The sequence below is a fragment of the Pteropus medius genome, unplaced genomic scaffold (genome assembly GCF_902729225.1).
Source record: "Pteropus medius unplaced genomic scaffold, Ma_sr-lr_union100, whole genome shotgun sequence".
NCBI lineage: Eukaryota > Metazoa > Chordata > Mammalia > Chiroptera > Pteropodidae > Pteropus > Pteropus medius.
In genome coordinates, this window is record NW_024349798.1 from 1,791,981 (window position 1) to 1,811,766 (window position 19,786).

The 19,786-nt window shown below is 38.0% G+C and overlaps 1 protein-coding gene across 5 annotated transcripts in view; it reads left to right on the plus strand.

Annotated features, from left to right (window-relative positions):
• Positions 1-19,786, plus strand: part of XPO6 (exportin 6) — a 97,348-nt gene that overhangs the window by 39,905 nt on the left and 37,657 nt on the right. For 3 of the 5 annotated variants that reach the window (XM_039884674.1, XM_039884677.1, XM_039884679.1), the window contains 8 exons: positions 588-747; positions 2,663-2,740; positions 10,470-10,923; positions 11,228-11,297; positions 12,375-12,399; positions 13,962-13,995; positions 14,148-14,274; positions 19,221-19,330. In XM_039884674.1, coding sequence (XP_039740608.1) covers positions 588-747; positions 2,663-2,740; positions 10,470-10,923; positions 11,228-11,297; positions 12,375-12,399; positions 13,962-13,995; positions 14,148-14,274; positions 19,221-19,330 — 1,058 coding nt within the window. The remainder of the gene's footprint in view (positions 1-587; positions 748-2,662; positions 2,741-10,469; positions 10,924-11,227; positions 11,298-12,374; positions 12,400-13,961; positions 13,996-14,147; positions 14,275-19,220; positions 19,331-19,786) is intronic. The other 2 variants (XM_039884675.1, XM_039884676.1) reach the window with 2 other exon arrangements.

Genomic DNA, 19,786 nt, shown 5'->3' on the forward strand with positions numbered 1-19,786 from the left:
TTGATGGTGAACCTTTTTTTCCTGTCTTTTTGTTTAAGGAAACTTATGGTATAGTGGATGTTGCAGATGCAAGAAAAAGTAACTTAATTTGCTGCATAGTATTTGCAAAATCGTAACCATAGTTATAGTTTAATGATGTGTATGCCCATTTCTGCCCTGCCACATGTTTAAACTTGAACTTGGCATGAAACATGCAAAGCTTAGAAATATGAAGTCTATTTAAGATCTGAATGTTGAAAAGATATCACAAATTGGTTTACACATATTTTAATCACTAATATGTTTATCTGGGCAAAATAACCAAGGCCCTGTTGGGAATCTGGACATGTATAAAAATTGTGATATTGGTGTAAAAGAGCATTGTTTTTTATTTTAAGCTCGAGATATTAGCATTTCATTTTAAAAATAAAATGAGAATATATTTTGAATGATTAAGAGGTACATAAATGTACTCTTAAGTCATTTTTCTAAAGCATTGATTTATGTGAAATTAAACACACAGGTACTTCACAGGTGTGATGTTACTCTGTCCTCTTTATACCTTAATGGCTAAAATAGTCTACTCAGAACTTACATTTTCCTGGCAGTTGATCCAGTCCCCTGTGACAACCCCCCTGGGGCTGATCATGTTGAAGACAACTTCAGAAGAGCTGGCTTGTCCCCGCGAAGACCTCAGTGTGGCTCGGAAGGAGGAGTTGCGGAAACTGCTGCTGGACCAGGTGCAGACGGTGCTTGGGCTGCTGACAGGTAGGTTAGCACTTCGGTGGTGTGCCAAGAGACAGGGGCCTGCCCGCGTCGCCCAGAGTTCAGGCCTGGTGCTCAGAATTTCCTATTAGGTGTTTTAGCTCTTACCGACCTGAGCATAAAAACAAAGAATGTGCTGCCTTATTCCCAGCACCTAGCTCAGTGTCTAGCACATTAGGTAGAAACTCAAAAAATATTTGTAACTTATTTTCCTTATAGTCTTCCATTAATTGGTCCCCACTATTACCGTGATTAATGAGGTGTGGACTAGGTCATAGGAATATGATTGAACTGCTGATAACTGCATTCTAAGTAAGGTGGGTGGCAAACTTTACTTAAAATAATTTGAATTTAAGATCAGGAGAAGTTGGAGGAGAAGGAAGATGTGAAAATTTCAAGTTGTGTGTCGGGAAGTGAGGCAAGGTGTGGAATCAGTGCCCTGTGTGCTAGGTTGCAGTTGTAGGTTGCATTCTTTATCATCTTCTCTGTTTTATTAGCACCCCATGCCAATGTGTGAAGAGTAAGACTAGATAGAAGGAATGAGACAGGAAGGTAGGAGGAGTGGAGTGCCCTGAGTCATGAGGACCATGACTACTGTGCTGCCAGTGGGCCTGCTCCTTAGGAGAGGTGGTGCCTGGCTGAGAGGCCTGGAGGCACCAGGAGCCTGGGCTTGCTTGAAGGAGTGTTGTAGTGAAAGGAAGTCCTTATCTACCCAGGTTTCTTTCTGCATGTCTAGGAACTTTTTCTTTTGTATGCTTCATGGAAGTGCTTGGCATGTAGTGGGCACTTAAAGTTGGTTGTAAGAATGCTTAATCAAAAGTAATCTTATTTGTCTCCTGTCCTTCCTCAAAAGTCTAGGGGGACACCCAACTCTCAGAGCATTTATTTATTCAGAGCGCTATTGACACCCCCAACTAGGTGTTAAATGTCTAGAGTTAGGGACCATGTCTGATACTTCTAAGTTCTACTGTATGAACATTAAAATTTTTTAAACTGAGATTTAATTCACTTATAAAATACACCATTTTAAAGTGTAACAACTTAGTGGATTTTAATATAATCACAAGATTGTGCAACTATCACGCTAATTCTAGAATATTTTCAGTGCCCTCCAACCACTGGCAGCTTCTAATCTACTCTCTGTCTCTATGGATTTTCCTATTTTGACTTTCATAAAAATGGAATCATATAATATGTGACCTTTGGTATATGGCTTTTTTTACTTAGCATGATACATTCAGGGTTTGTTTTTGCTGTAATAGTAAATATTTTGACAACAAAATATTTTCAAAAGCTTTATGATCTTAGGTGCCAGGTTCTGTGAACAGACAAAAAGAGGAATAAAACACAGCCCCTGCCCTCTAGTAATGTATATGCTAGTGGAGAGGAAAGGCAACTTAAGAAAGTGTGTTGTTATGTGCAGGTAAAGTGTAACAGGCAAGAAAACTTCCTGGAGGAGGTGACAGCTGAGCTGAGTTCTGAGGGCCAGACAGGTAGCGTTAGTCTGGTGTCAAGGTCAAGTTTAGATTCCGGGGAAGGAGAGCAGGTCAGAGATTGAGAAAGAGTAGAACACATGTGGAAGGACCGGCAAACAGTTTAGCATGATGTGGTCTTTTGTGTGGGGTAGGAGCGAGGCAAGGTGGGGAGAGCAGAGGCCAGATGCTGAGATTGTGTGTGATGGTGCTGGTTATGGTGAGCGAATGTAAGGAGACTGGTGACAGGTTCGTGGGGAAGATAAATTGAGTTTAAAATATCTAAGTAGTGCTGTCCAAGAAGCAGTTGAACATGTAACTGAGAGAGGGATATTTAGAGACTGATGTTTGATCAGAGATAATCAATACATTGTTTTTCTAAATCTGATTTACATATGTTGGACTTTATTTCTCTCTTAAACTCAGTTTTTCCTTTCTTGGTGTAGGTATCTTGGAGACTGTCTGGGATAAACACAGCGTTACTGCTGCCACCCCACCACCATCCCCGACCTCAGGAGAAAGTGGTAATGGTTTGCCCACCACACGTGGCGTTCCTTTTTTAAGTGAAATCGAGAGTCTTAGTGGGACAGCAGTTGCTTATTTATGCCAAATACAGATGCTGATTCTTCCTTAATCTGTTTTTGGCCTTTTTGCCCATGTTTTCTGAGTAGCTAGCTTTCTTAGTTTCTTGTAAGTACTTGTACTTTCTAATGTAATATTTTGAACAACATAATTTGTTTCTTCCTTGCCTATCAGGAAGGTGGCACCTTTGATCTTCTGGCATCCACTTCCATCCCCTTCAGCTTATAACTGCTGACCCTCCTGGTCTGTTTTTTCCTTTTTCTCAATCTTCATGGCTGTATTTCTCATGCTGAGGTTCGTATGAGCCTGTGGGCTTGTCAGGTCTGCTTTGCAGTTCTGCAGGGGTTGCTATTGCAGGAGGAGGGTGGCAGCCCGAAGGAGGGGACTGGGGAACGTGGAGTGCATTCTTCCCCACTGGGCTCAGGGAAAGGTCATGTTGGTCTGGATAGATTAAAACTCCAGTGTGCTGTAATCAGCTTTGACTTTACCTTAGTTCAGAATAATTTGATAAAGCTAATGCATGGGCGTATTTGCAGTGCTCATTAAGTAATTTACTGGTGGCTTAGTTACTGTCCACAGATATATTAATATCTGTTTCAGAAGTTAGAGTGCAGTTCACCTAAAAATGGCTGCTTTCAAGGATGAATGGAAAGAGGAAATTGTGTCTGAACAGGAACTTTTAGTTTCTAAATGTGTTTGTTTATACTAAATGATCATACATGCTTTTCAAGTAGAGTACATCCTATGAATTGGCACATATTTCTTTTACTGTAAAGGTTGATGTGGTTAATGAGAAATATTTCCACATCTTTCTTCTTTGCCCCAAGGAAATGGGCTGTTGAAATCAGACATCTCTAAGCCCAAGCTGTTTCATGTAGCCTATTGTTAATATGTGGAAGTTGAAATTCTTGCAGTTACTAGAGAATTGAAAATATACCATAGAGTTTTGGGAACTGCTCATAGTATATTAATTATTCCAAATTCCATTTATCAAACTTGGATTAAAACTATTAGAGTCGTTTGTCATACTTCTTAGATTAAAAACTATAATGGAGGTCTAGAGTATATTGAAAGCCCACAGGAAATTGAACTTTATTTGTACTTCGTGGCAAACCTTCATTTTCAAGGTGGCTATTTGAGGTCACTTAGCAATTTCTATTCTGCAATATTTGATTAAAGAAAAAATTAAAAATGATGTAGAAATTTGATTTTATGAGTCTACCCCTTGGAAGTTCTTGCAGGTTGGCTGATCCTAAATGTGTCCTTTCATTTAAATACTAGTTTGCAAACATTAGTTCTTTTGAATTAAATTTGCTTTTAGATAGTTGAATCCTAGCTTAGTTTAGCATCCAGTCTAAGTTAGCAGCAGCAGTGTCCTCCAGTGAAACTTGTTTTTCTGAGATGATTTTCCACTACCAGAAGCTGTTTTTTAGTTGGCTTTGTTCAGGTTTATACTTTAGTAGATAACTCATAGATCAGTTTATACTTTAGTATAACTCAGTTTATACTTTAGTAGACTTATTTTTCTGGAGACCAGGTTGGGGAATATCAAATAACACAGATCAAAAATATATGCTTACTCTTTAATGTGTTGCCTAGGTTTTGTTTATGAGGTTAGGTAAAATAAAATATGAACTAATTTGATATTTCCACATAAACAAAACCTAAAAATATGACACATACTTCTTGAGAATTGCCTCTTAGACACAAATAAAAATTTTCAAAGTCTTGAATTTTAGTATTTGAGAAAAAGCAAAATAAATAGAGACTGTTAGGGGCGTAGGGAGTTAAGTAAGCTTTTTATGCTTCCCCTTTAAAAAAATAGAATTGCACGTTCCCTTGTTACGCCTTTTTTCTCTTTGTGACATTTACAAGTGAGGTCATCAGATCTTGCTTCATTATTTGGACAGTGCTGATGATTTAATCAACATTTGTTTTGATGTTTTTGCTTAACTGCCTTGTGCATTTAAAACCAAGTTAAGCAGTTAAACTTCTAGAAAATTGTTTTTGCTTAACTGCCTTGTGCATTTAAAACCAAGTTAAGCAGTTAAACTTCTAGAAAATTGTTTAGCTTTCTTGACCATAAGCTTAGTTTTATGGAGGAAATTCATTCTGAGAAATCTTAGGGCACCAGTGGCTAACCAAATCATTCCTAAACACCCTGTCAACAGTCCCTGCCGGGCTTTCCCTGCCCGAATCCTGGGCAGCTCCCTGTCAGGCTTAGCCCTGTGGGCCTTTGGTCTCTGTTCTCATACACTGTCTCACAAAGTTGTGTTCTGTCCAATCACTTTCTTGCAACAACTTCTCTAACAGTGTGGAAAAAGTCTCGAAGGGTGTATGTGGTTTATTGTTCTACAGCATTGTTCCCCAGATTGTTGTCTTATCTCCTAAACGCCCCTCACTAGACCAGAATCCTGTAAAGTAGATGATGGTTTTATGTCTTGTTTACAAACCAGGAAGCTGGGGCTCATGGTGGGTAACTTGCCAGAGATCACATCACCAATGATTGGTGGAAGAGGGCTGTCAACCCATCATCCCTAGTCTAGGTGTACTGTCTTGTCCTAAGTTTGTGTTCTTGGTCACTCTCACCACTTCCGTTGGCCTCCTCCTCCCCTTGGTTTGGAGCCCTTGCTCTGCCACTTACTCTGTATGCCTTCTCTCACATTGATGTCTTCAGCTGCGAAAAGGAGAGTAACTGTCCTTGGAGGATGAAATGAGGGAAGATGTGGGTGTGTCCTCTGCATGCTGTGCCTGTTGCTTCCTGCTGCACGTGGGCAGCCTCAGCCCTTTTAGTCTCTTGTCTTCTTTTTGCTTAGGCAAATGGAAAAAAAAAGCGATCAAAGTGCATTAAATTTGCTTTTAGATAGTTGAATCCTAGCTTAGTTTAGCATCCAGTCTACTGAGATTCCGAACTAGCTTCAATTGTTCTGAAATAAAAATTTCTTGTCCACATGGTATGTAGTTTCAAATATAGATCTGTACACACACTAGCAATGGAAAGTTTTTCTGGTTGCAGAGAGCTTGAATTCATTGAGACTAATTTATACCTTCCTGTTTCTTCCCAAACTCTTTCCAAATTGCGTATCTTTGTGTACTTGCAAATCTTCACGTGTATTCCTTTATATTTATAAGCTACTTATAGAAAGATGGGACTTGGGAGAGCCACTCCCAACAACTGTAATCTCATTTTCTCCTAAGGGCTTCTTGAATAGAGTTTCTCCCCATTTTACTGGACTGAGGCTACGTTTAGGTCAGTGCTTCTCAATTGGGCCAGCTTGGCCCTGCAGGGACTATCTGGCAGTGTGGAGGGGATTTTTGCTACCGTAACTGGAGGAGCGAGTACTGCTGACGTCTGGTGAGTGGAGGCTCGGGATGCTGCTAAATATCCTACAATGTACAAAACAAAGAATCTCCTAGCCCAAAATGTCAGTGGTGCTGAGGTTGGGAAACTCTGAGTTAGTAAATGTTGAACTGAATGGAAAACATAAGATTTCAAGAATTAAAAAAATACAAGGCCAAGGGGATCTTTGCATGAAAGCCTAGTGTAGGTGTTCCAGCTACATCCGGGTTGCTTCCAACTTAGGAAATGCACTGGAGTTGTCCATACACCTTTGGGGGCATGGTACGTGTTGCTGTCAGGGCCAGGCCCATTCAGGGCGGATGAAGTCGCCCTCAGGTTTTATACTCAAGGTGCCCCCTTATACAGCCAGCGTGTTAAGGTCTTTCAAATTCACATTGGAAATGTCGCAGCACGAAGCAGAGTCCCTGTTCTGTGGTGATTTCTTCTACTTTGATTAAAATACAGTTTTGAAAAACTCTTCTAGGATCTAAAAAATCTCGAAACATTGAGTATAATCACTTTTATGAGAAACAATGTTAAAAGATTGTTGTTTTGAGGGAAAAATGTCACAGGTCTTCCTATTTACCTAAATAACTTTTACCTTTGCATAATTCTGTTTAGTTTTTGTCCTTTTATCTTTCTATAGTTGTGGTCATAGTGTAAACGTGCTATTTTATATGAGACTTTAGATCATACATCTTTTTCTATATTTGAATATTATCTTTCTTACTAATGATTTTTCCTGGTTACATAATCTTTCCAGGTGACCTGCCTTTCGGGGAGGAGCATGGGCTCTGGGGTTTCAGTTTTAGCTCTACCTCTTACTAGCTGTGGAACGTGGGAGAAATGCCTAATTTGTCTATGTTGTAGTTATTCTAACAACCTGGAAATGTGGATAATAATACCTACCTCAGAGCTGTGAGCATTAAATGAAAATATGTAAATAAAGTGCCTAGTGCAGCACTAAGCAAATAATAATAGCACATCAGATGTTCTGAACATCATTATTGTTTTTGATGTTTTCATTCAGCATTCCCATTCTGGAAAAATTCTGAGCTAAAGCATGGGACTTTTTTGTGTGTATTTATTTTTTTTAAAGCCAGAATTGATTTCTATTTAAAAATGTTCAAGAGACTTTGAAAAGGCCAACGGCCCAAAGATGCCCGTTTTTAATATAAGATCATACTGAGGTGGTGTCTCTTGGTTTCTCCAGTGCTATAGCTTCAATTTGATCCTAGTTAAGTGTACACTCCAAGAATTCTAGTTGGGTAGCAGTGGTTTCTCCTGACTTCGGCATCTTCCATAAATGGCCGTCAGTTCATGAATGACAAACAAAGTAATACCAGAAATAATTACTGTCATTGCAAGAGAGAAAGTTCTGTGACTCAAGTAGACAGCCACCACAGCAATTCCAAAAATCAAAATAATCCAGTAACAAACAAATTGAAACGTTTGCAGATTCTACTTGAACATGCTTCTTGCATTATTCTTTGAAATCAAATCCTCTGGTTATCAGCTTGGGTAGCTGAGATCATGAGTCTCATCTAGTATTAAAAGCAACTCTTCTGCAACAGAAACCAGCAAATATACTTCAAGATAAAATACCAGGGGACAACGCTTTAGAATATTTTTAACAGTGGAAATTAACACTCTTATTAATAAATTACAAAATTCTGATTTTAATGGCTGAGGAGATTGAGGTTGAGAAAGGTTAACTACTTTGTTCATATTCATCCAACATTAGTATAAGGCAGCAGTTCTCATCACCCCTGGTCGTCCCCCAAACCCTTTCAGGGGTCCCATAGGTCAGATATGTGTTCATAAAAATACTAAGACATTGTCATTTTTATTCTTATTCTCATGAGTACACCGAATAGCAATTAACCTTTAAGAAATTACTACTCATCAAATTTTAATATTACGTTAAAGAATAGCTATAGTTATCAGAAAGGCCACTAAAATGCTTTTTTCCCTGCCCACTTGTATGTCCGCGTAAAGCTGGGTTTTCTTCACATACTTCAGTTTGACATATTACAACAGATTGAATGCAGAAGCCTTTAAGAGAATTGGCCTGTCTTCTTTTAAGTGAGATATTAAAGAGATTTCCCAAAATGTGTTTCGGGAAACACATTTTGGGAAATGTGTTTCCCAAAACAGTGCTACTCATCTTACTAATTTTTCAAGGAGCAAATTATAATTTTTTCCTTTAAAAATGTGTTATTTATGCTGACATGTAATAGATTTGTAATTATTTTGAAGTAAATATTTTAAGACTCCAGTTTTAGTTTCTAATATGAGAAATATCAATAGAAATAACCTGCATGAACAAGAGCTCTTGGGTGTCCTCAGTAATTTTAAGAGTGTTTAAGACAAAACAAAACTGCTAAGGTTAAGGTATAAAATAAAATATAAAAATTTACTCAGTGTTCAGCTATACAGAGATAATCATTCTAGAGATCTCTCTGTGCAAAGACAATATATAAGACAGAACTGAGTAAAAAGACAAAATGGCATTACGTCACATATTTTTATTTTGAATAAAAACAATTAAATTTTAGTTTTACTTGAACTTAACAGAAGGTATTAAATGGAAGGAATTGTTGACCTTGAGATGCTTTTTTTCACAAAGAATATTAGTTTGTAAAAATGATACCTCTAAGGTAAGAAAAAATGATTATGAAAACCAATTTCTTGCTACATATTTTAATTTTAGGCCATGTATGTAGAGACTTCTTGTTTGTGAAAAATGAGAAAGCACACCCTTCTGTAATTCTTACGTTTGTTTAGTCTTGATTCTGTATTTAATTCAATGCTTGCATTAGCCCTTTTTCATAACTTCTACGTTCCTTAATTTTTTACTTTTATTTATTGCTTTATTTGCATAGTGTCATTGTTCAACAACTTCCTTAAGAATTTGTAGGCAATATATAATCTGAGTTTTTGCATATTTGAGAAAATGTCGCCTTCTTTTATACTCAAAGGAGAGCTTTGGGTTAAGTCATTCTTTGCCCTAGAACTTGGAGACACTGCACCACTGTTTTCTGGCTTGGAATGTTATTGTGGAGGAGTCCGAATTCAATGTTTTCTCCTCTGTATATGTGCTTTTCCTGCCCACATTTCTTCCTTAGTCCTAGAGTTTTTAGTATTGATTACTCTTTATTATTTTTAGGGGTGGCAGAGTAAGTCCTTTTATTTTGTATAGTCACATCTTTAGGAAAACTTTCTTGTTATAGTTTTGAATGTTTTTCTTTTGTCTTTTCTAAAATTATAGTCCTCTGCATTTCATTTTACATGGTTTCCTTTAGTCCAGTGCTTCTCAAAAATTAAGCAAGCATAAGAATCAACTAGGAGCTTGTTAACAATGCATAGTCCTGGGCCCTGCCCCTCCAGATTCTACTTTAATAGATGTGTGTGGGATGGGACCTGATAATTTGTGTTTTCTGACAAGTTGCCAGTGTTGCTGATGGTGCAAGTCCACAGATCTCATCTTGTCTAACCCAGTAGTTCTTAAATTTCCAGTCTCTGGACCTTTAACCTCTCCCCTGCCTTTAAATTGAGGTATAATTGGCATATTATAACACTGTGTTTTAGATGTACAACATAATGACATATGTATATGTTGTGAAATGACCACCACAGTAATTTTAGTTAATATATTTCATCCCATATAGTGACAGGTTTTTTTTCCTTGAGATGAGAATTTGTAAGATTTAGCAACTTTCAAATATATTAACTGTAATCACTGTGCTGTATTTGACATCCCCAGGATTTACTTACAACTAGAAGTCTGTACTTTTGACCACCTTCACCCATTTCACCCACCCTCACCCAGGATTCCTTTACTCTTAAATAAAAATTACTGAAGTCCTCAAAGATCTTTGTGAGTTATGTTTATTGATATTGAAACTGAGAAAATTTACAAATATTTATTAATTCATTTAAAAATAACTGATGAACTCATATATAAACATTTTAATAAAAAAGCAAACAAACATTTACTGAGAAGAGTGACATTATTTTACATCTTTGCATACATCTTAATGAAAGAGCTTTTTTGCTTTCTCTCTGTTGGATAGATATCACATGTAATGTAGCCTCTGGAAAGCTCCATTGTATACTTGTGAGAAAGGAAAATAATATTATAGTATTGTTTAAAAAAAAGTTTTGAATTCGTGAACTCCTGAAAGGGTCTTGGGGCTCCTGGACCAAACTGTGAGAACTGCTGCTTTATAGTAATGCTTAGATTTTTTTTTTTTTAAAGAAGGAAGTTACTCAAATTGGGTTGTAAGAGATTTGACAGTATGGATCTTAAAAGCCTTTTATATTTTCAGGTGACTTACTGAGTAACCTGTTGCAGAGTCCTAGTTCAGCCAAACTGTTGAACCAGCCAATCCCCATCCTTGATGCGGAGAGTGAGTATATCTGTTCCCTGGCCTTGGAGTGCCTGGCCCATCTCTTCAGTTGGATTCCTCTGTCTGCCAGCATCACCCCATCCCTCCTTACCACCATCTTCCACTTTGCGCGCTTTGGCTGTGACATCCGGGCCAGAAAGATGGCATCAGTTAACGGCAGCAGCCAGAACTGTGTTTTGGGTCAGGAGCGCGGCCGGCTTGGGGTCCTGGCCATGTCCTGCATCAATGAACTCATGTCCAAGAACTGTGTGCCTATGGAGTTCGAGGAGTATTTACTGCGTATGTTCCAGCAGACTTTCTACCTCCTGCAGAAAATCACCAAGGATAACAATGCCCACACGGTGAAGAGCAGGCTAGAAGAACTCGATGAGAGGTAATACAAATAGGTGTAGAGTCGGCTGTGCCCTGAGAAAGGGCCTTGACTAGTTATCACGGTGTGCTGCATGGTGTCTGTAATCCTCTTTGGTTTCAGAATGTGGGGCTCCCGATGAGCAACAGAAAGGTAGGTGTGTACCAGTAAGTCTAAACTTAGCTGGAAGGGCTAGGGTGGTTAAGGGAAATGAGGTGAGTTTGAAAAGTGATTGTGAATTGTGTAGGTTTGTTGTCTTTTTTCCCCATCCATCTCCTGTTCTCCCTTCCACCCCGCTCCTCCCCTCTTCCTCACTATTTGCCTGCAGGTCTGAGGTGCTGCAGGAACTGAGACTGCTGCTCATGTGTAGTCAAGAACAGGAGAGGAGGTCCGTGGAGGTACAGGAGTTATGATCACCCCTTCTCACTTGATGTGGCTTGTCAGTTTTTACTATTTGACTTTTCCCAAGTGAACATCGGGCAGTATATGGGAATATCGTTACTATTGTAAGGTTTACACAGATGGCACGTTTTCATCAAAAGAAAGGAGAGATGTTAATTGGAGCACAAGTTAATGTAACAGACACCTGTGTTTCTTTTTACTGCCCTCCTGAATAGAGCCTAAAATTACCTAACTTTTCTTTCTTAAGTACTATAAAAGATGACTTTTATCACAGTACTCTGAGACATGGTCTCATTATTTATTTCCCTTGCAGATGATGTCATTTACCTGTCTTACAATTTTCATTAATATGGAGTTACTGTGGTGTAAAATCAAGAGGGAAAATTGGAAACTTAGGTTAATAACATCATGTTGACTGTTCAGAAACTTCCAAGCAGATAAATTGTATTGAATTAGTAAATAAGTATAGATTGCCTGTCAGCCAAAGTTAATATTTTAATCAATTTTCCTTGGCTTGTTTTTTGTTATTAAGCTATACAGAGTTAAGTTACTTCTTTTTCCTTAGAGTAAATAGAAGAATATAAGTCTAGTGCCTAAAGTTAAGACATTTTTGGTGTTTTTTAAATTTAGTAATTTTAATAAGTTTTTCTAAATTAAAAAAATTGGTACATAAGATTATTTTGGTTTGCCTCATTGTAAACAAGCTTTGTGTAAAATTTTCTTTGTACAGTTATAAAAGAACTCATCTGGTATAGTAATGTTTTGTTTTTCATTATTTGGTAATAACTTTCTATATGAATTCAAAGGCATCGGTATTCAAACACATTTTATATTTTTTCTAGCTTTGGTTAAGAAAGGCTTTATGTTCATATTAAAAAAAAATCTAACTGCTTATACCAACCATCATTATCAGTTGATTTGACTTTTACTTGTAGCATAATGTTTGTTATGGTTTATCCTCGGGTGGTATAGAAATGTTGTCATGGGTTATCTTTGTATTGATTTTGTTACATGTAACTTTTGTGCTCTTGGTTTTTTATTTTAATCCTATGCTTCCTATTGCCCCGTGAAAGCTGAGAGGTGCCTGGAAGCAGAAAGGTGACATAATACTGTGTGCTCGCTTCCTGGCTCTTGAGTCCCTTACCACTAATTCTAAACAGCTCAGTCCATTCTCGGTTGTTGAGGAGCTACTTACCCAGGTCCTTTGCTTCTCTTCTCCTTTACTGCCTTTTTTCTAACTTTCTACTGCTCATTAGCACCTGTACCAGAAGGTGGGGAAGGGAAAGAAAATGAGGTGAAATAAAATCTGTAGTTTTAGCTACTCAACAGCCTTGTTTGTATTCTTTAAAAAATTGGGTTGGAGATTAAAATAAAAATTGAGATTGCTTGATATATTACCCATGACTTCTTTTTATTCTTTTATGGGTGGCAGGGAATTGAGTGCATCTTCTCAAAGAGCAGCAAACTGGTTGGCGATTTTGAAAATCCATGTAAAAATGTAATAAGCTAAGTGAGGAGTGAGAATTTCCTACTCATGAGCATTAGTGATTGAAGGCATCAGAGAGAAGTCTCTTTGTACTTTTCTATCTCTAAAAACAGTTGATTTCAGTGCCTTACTGTTTTTCAAGTATTTGGCAAACACATTAATGTTGTTTTTTTAAACCTACAAATAAGTTTATATATGTGTGGAGGTCAGACAGACTGGTTGGCCACCCTCGGAGCAATAGGTCCCAGGAACAGTATGTGACATTTTATTTATGGGCCAGTTTTGCTCTTTTCAGTTGTAATCTTTTTCTCCCCCTTTATTATTTTACGTATCTGTGCTTTAAAAAATAGTGTTTTGTAGTTACAAGTTTCAGAATTGATTTTAGCCATTATTTAATTTTTGGCTAAGGCCTTTTATGTCTGTATCTTTTTTTTATTGGTCTCTGAAATGTGATTTATAGAGATATGTCCATCTCATTTTCTAATCACCTTTTGGTATTTAGGGGCTTAAAATGACAGTTTCTGAAATGTGAGAGTGATGATGTGCTGTGTATTTAATAGCAAAAATCTCTTACCCTCGCGGCTGTGACCCACTCTCTTCTGTGAAATGATTTTATGAATACAAATAAATTGGGGATGCACTGTGATGTGAAAAGGAGGAGCCCTGGATTGGGAGGGAATGGTAGTTCCATTCTGCCATGAGCTGGCTGAGTGACCTCAGGCCGGTCACTTTATCTCTCTGGGCCTCATCTTTAAAATGAAGCATTAGATTAAGTTGTCCTGAGGCTTTTTCAGCTCTAACAGTCTCCCTTCCTTACGTTTGAAATCACTTTGGAGTGGATCGCGATGTGCTATGTTTAATTAGCACCAGGAGTGAGAGGGCAGGCCTGAATATATCTTACTTGGATGCCATGCCTTTTGTATAGCCTTGTTTTGTTTTTGTCTTTTTAGCACATTTATTTTAATGTTTTAGCCTCCTGGCATAGAAAACAGCCTTCCATACTTGCCACATTGAAATGACACAAATGATCTGCCCATCAACTTTTTAGTACCATTTCCTTTCACTTTAATTGGGTCATAACACTAATGAGTTGGAAAATATGAGAGCACTAGCTTATAAGATGCCTTAGTACATGGTGTCTGAGGATTAAAGTTGCTTTTTTGCTATGTTTCAGGTGGTAATGGAATGAAGGGTTGCCTGAGCTGTAGGTAATTTTTGCAGGCCTTTACCTTTATATTTTTAACTGAAAATATAAATCTGTGTAGTTCTGTACTGAAAGAAATTTGGATTGAATTTGAGATCTGTTCTAAGGAGGTGACTGGGTTTTTATTGTCACCTTTGTCTTCTTGTCTTAATTCAGCTACATTGAGAAGTTTACTGACTTTCTGCGGCTTTTTGTGAGTGTGCACCTAAGAAGAATCGAGTCCTACTCCCAGTTCCCTGTGGTGGAGTTTTTGACACTTTTGTTCAAGTACACATTTCATCAGGTAAAGCACCAGAATTGCCCCTTCCTTCCCCAAAAGTCTACTTTGTTAGTTTCAGGAGAAGAACTACTTTATTTCCTAAACATTTATATAGTGCTTATTATGTGAAGATTAACACATTTATCCTTCATAACTACCCCCATGAGGTATTAGTATTATTATCATATCTGTCTTACAGATAAAGAACCCGAGGCACAAAAAGTAACTTTCTCGGGGTCATACAATTAATAAGCAGTGGAGTCAGGATTTGAACCCAAGATTTGTGCTCTTAATCACTGTTATGTTGGATAAGCAAAATATAGAAAAAGTCTGAAATTAAGGCCTTTAGTGCTATAACTGTCACCACAGGAGGTTAGTGAAGCTCTTAAGAGTTAAGTTTTGGTGGATTTATTTTTTCCCTCTATTCAACAAATGTTTTTTGAACTCATATTGTATTTCAGAAGCTAGGCATATAACCCTTAAAGTCCTTGCCTTCATCGAGTTTATATTCTAGTGATTCAGTCTTTTTTATATGTATATTTTTAACACTTTATTGAGATAAAATTTAAATACTACTGAATTCACCGATTGTAATTGTACAATTCAGTGATGTTCAATAAATTTATAGACTTGTGCAGCCATTACTACAGTCTACTTGTAGACATTTCTGTTACACCTTATCCCTTGTGTCCATTGTATGTGTTTTTAATCAGCTTTTTATTGAAGTATTACACACACAGAGAAAAGTACATAAATCATACATGTACAGCTTGATGCATTTTTCCAAAATGAACAAACCATGTAACGACCACCTAAGTCAAGAAGTAGAACATTACCAGCACCCCCGGAAATCCCCGCCTGTTCCTTCCTAATCACTTCCCCCACACTTCTCTCCGGAAGTAATCCCAATCTTGGCCTTAACATCCCAGATTAGTTTTGCCTGTTTTAGACTTCTCTAAGTGGAAACATACAAGGCGTATTTGTCTTGTCTGGCTTTTTGTCATTTAGTATTGTTTGTGAGATTCATCTGTGTTATATGGCAGTAGTTTGTTTATTTTTATTGCTTTATAGTAAGTCATTATCTGAAAATCCATTCCACTGCTGATTTGGGCTACTTCCAGTTTTGGTGATCATGAATCATGTTGCAGTGAACATTTTTGCATACATTTTTTGGAGTACATATGTAGCTCTTTTGTTGGTATATAGTAGGGATGAAACAGCTGGGTTGTTTGAACTGCTAATGTAGCTTAATTGAGACTAGAGGAGAGGCAAGGGTCTAGGCTAGGAGGGAGGTGTGTACGTGACAGGGGATTTGGAGTAAGAATTTAATGTGAGAGCTAGCCTTTCTCAAAGAGATACTTGGCACGTAAAAGTCAGATTACCCAGTGGTAAGGCTGAACCATTCCTGGGAACCAGAGGGAAGGGTGCAGGTGGAAGAGGATGACTAAAGGTTGAAGAAGTCTCAAGATGTCTGACAGAGGAGCCAGTGAGTGCAGAATAAGAAGGAAAACACACAGAGCTCACCAGACCTAAGAAGAAATAGCAGAGGCGATGAGATGTGGGAGGATGAGGATATAGAAGAGAAGCATCAGAGGTGGTGTTTTGAGACAGGTCCAGAGACATCTTAAAGGGGACCAGGAAAAAAGGATTTGATAGATACCTTAGGATTAAGTATAGCAGAAATGAAAGATAAGGAGCCAGTGCTGAGGTGAGAAAGAAGGAGTTTATTTGGGAAAGTGGAATGAAAATGTCTTGCTGTTTTGCTCCGTATGTAGAAAGGGATCTTTTGGTATATATGGTATAGAAGAAAGCTGAAAAATTTTGTTAAAGTGTTCATGTTTTATGCCTACTTCTTTGGACTTGAACTCAAAAATTCTGTGTTGAGTTCTGGTTATTTCTATTAGGTCTGTGTCCTTGGAAAGGTTTTTTAAAATTTCCTTCCATTTCAGTTTCCTCACCTAAGGAGATTGGCTGCAGTGGGCATCTTCATGGTCTTTGGCCAGTGTTCATCTTTTATGATTCTTTCACTAGAATCCCGTGTGTTTGTTTTCCATTGAATCGAAAGTGGTGGTTGTATACATTTCTACATGTTATATTTACATACTGGAAAAAGAAATAGATATGGTAATAAAGCGAACAACGAGGTTCTGTCAGCCGACCTCCTATGTGAGGCCCTTTCTTTCTGGGTGCAGACTCTCAGACTGTGAGAGTTGGTGTCCTGGGCAGAAGCAGATTCTGAGCATCAGGCAGAGGGGCAGGAACCTGGAACGTTCTCTGTGCGGTTTACTATAGGGTAGGCAGCCCTTTGCTGGAAAGGCAGAGTGGAGGAAAGGTGGCAGGGCATACTCTGTGATTAGGAGCTGGTGGCAGGGAAGCTTTTTAGGATAAGATTTAAGAATAAGAAGTTAAATGCTCTCCAGAGAGAGCTTTACGTTCTCATCTACTCACTAACTGTGAACTTACTTTATCATAGTTTAATTATCTGGAAAGTGAGAAGATGTGTCTTCTTGTCTAGAGGGATATTTATTAATAGGAATACTCAATATTTTTTGCCTTTGTTTCTAAAATTTATAGACATCTTAGTACTGATAAACATATTTGAGAGAATAGTAATAAAGATGGTGTTAGTGTCCTCTTTTTACCAGTTCCTCTCCTCTATTTCTTTTCCTGCATTTTTTCTTTCACCTAAGTGTCTTGCTTCAGTCCCTCCAGCCACTAGGGCTGACCACCCGTTCGCCTCCACCATCACTTTATTTCCTTGCTGAGTCCCTGAAGTGTCTGTATAAGCACATGATTTCTGTCATTCTCTTCCTTCTTTTACTGTATCATTACCAATTCCTTCTTGGTCTTGCATTTTTCATTTTGCCTCTTCTTCTTAAAACTCTGAAATAGTATGGCATGGGGTGTAGGGGAGGGCTCTAGACCAGAGTCTTAAGATCCATATTCTAGTTCTGTTTCTGTTCCTTATCATGTCATTTTGGGCAAGTAACCTTGCTTCTGAACCTTGGTTTCTATATCCTTGGTTTCTATATATTCTATAGAAAATAGATCTGTCCACTTTCCAGGACTATTGTGAAGATCAGATAGACTGATGAAAATGACAGCTAACCACAACAAACCATGTGGGGATAAGAGTGATACTGTTATTAGTGATACTATTATTCTTAAAGAGACTTGACAGGATCTTCTGTGATTAATCAGCCCTGGAATCTGAAAAGTAAATCTGAGTACAGGTACATTTTTAAAATGGGTCTATGAGTCATGGATTCTGAAAAGTTGAATGACTCCAAAAGTATAGCCAGCCTATCATCTTTATGATCGTAACCATCTGTGCCCACAGCAGTTGTCAAAGGCCAGACCATAGGTAGTGCAGTGCACAAGGCCTCACAGTGAGGCCTGCATGTGTGGATGTGAATGGTGGTGTTTCAGGTTCCACAGAGGGTATATCTGCCCATCTTTTTTTCCCCAGCCTTGAGCCACACAGTAAATCCTCAATTCAGATGCATGAGGAAGATTTGTATATTTGTAAAGAGTATTGATATCACTGTAAAACCTGGATTTATGTGGTGGCTTTTCGCAAAAGGACTTCCATATGATCTGATCAGTTAATGTTCTTTGGAGGGGCTGGTGGGTATCTTCAAACTAAGGAAGGACAACTGGATGACTTACTTAAGGGAAGCTCAGCAAGCCAAAGCCAGGACAAGACTACATATATTTCCTGGCTATGCAAGTTGAGTGTCTGTCTGCCAGCTACTCATCTTATTTTCACATGGCTTATTCATTGTTTCTCTAGCTTATTCTTCTACTTTTTCTTATCTTACAGACATCTTGGTTTTATGAAGTATGAAGTGGAGACGGGAAATGGTCTTTTTAAGTTTTCTGAGGATGGTCCTATCAGTGGCCCTGATTGAGCTGTAGCAGTCTAGTTCTACCCTGTGGATTGTGAGCTTAGAGTCTGCCTATTTTTTAAGTTACAGTTTTTTTGCCTTAGATTCAGCTTGAGTACAAAACTCGCATTGCCCGCTGCCACCCAGTGTTAGTTATTTTTCGGGCAAATTCCGTACATTCCTTTGTAAACTTCTGGATTTCCTTGTAGATCAGAAATGGAAGGAAAACTGAGCCAAGAAGAAGAAGGTATTATTTTTTTCCATATCCGATCCTGCCACCAATTACGTGGTTCAATGAAGCACTCAAAAGTGAAACCAAAGAGTTCTTGGAAGTAGCAAGAATTTGAGTGGATATGTAAGGGATTGGGGGACCACAAGTCGAAACTGAATGTATATAAGAAGGACTAGACGTTGGAGAATATAGTGCCTGGATTTTGTATAAACTAGAATCTCAAAGTTCTTTAGTTAGTGCTGAGGTCCAGCACAGGACCCTGCAAAGACTGTCTTCTCTCCTTACATTGTCCTTAACACCAGGTTAGAGGTTGCTGTTAGCCTGTAGGACACTCCTACTTTTACAGTTAAGATAATGCCCAAGACTTAAGAAGCTCATTTTCAAATCTGTTGCATAGTAAGACTGTAAGTGTTATTTTCATGATGTTTAAATATGTAAACTTGGCACCTTTGGAGCCACTGAAACTTATTTTTGGTTTTGCGCTAATATGTAGTAGAGAGCCCATTGGTGGAGGGGTGGTGACCTTGAGTAAATCGTGTCTCTGGTTCCCAATTTCTTTTTCTGTGAAACAGATTTGAATTGAACGATCCGTAAGAGCCCTCCTCACCTGTTAAGATAGATGTTTGCTTGGCTTGTTTTGTAACTCAGTATGTCCTGCATGGTATCTCCCTAATGATGTGTTCCATGGTACCCTTGTCTCATTGAGTTCAACAGGGCTCAATCATGAAGATCAACTAAAGACACCAGTTGCGGTTACCAAGAAGTTGAAGGGAATACAGGCTTGTGGGTGTTTTTTCTAAGGAGAATTTGCATTAAGTAATTTTATTGTCTGGATTTCTTTTGCACCATAGCCTACTCATGAAGGTTACTTCTCTTGTTTGGATATCTGGACACTCTTTCTGGACTATCTGACAAGTAAAATTAAAAGTCGTCTGGGAGACAAGGAAGCAGTTCTCAACAGGTAAACCCCAGAAACATTTATTACTAGAGACAGACATTTTTGCCAGTTTTTCTTAAGGCTTCAAAGGGCAACCGTGAAGCCAAGACCTCTTCAGTGAAACTGAGTCACATAAGCCGTTTAAGTAGTAATGCCATTGAGTATTTTCTTCTTTTTTTCCCCTTAAATATCTCATTTTCTGAAAACATTTTTTTCTGATTAAAATAATACGTATTGTTAATTTTTTAGGTGTGATAATGCTTTTGTGTTTTCTTTTTATTGGTACTACTTTAGAGATACAAATTGAACTATTTTATTGGATGAAGTAATAGTGATATCTGGGATTTGCTTTAAAATAATCCACTAGGCATAAAGGGGAAAGTGGGATTGGCTGTATGTTGATAATTAATGTTGAAAAGGAACTTGAGTTTCATTACATTCTTTATTCTTTTGTATGCATTTGAAAATTTTCTATATAAA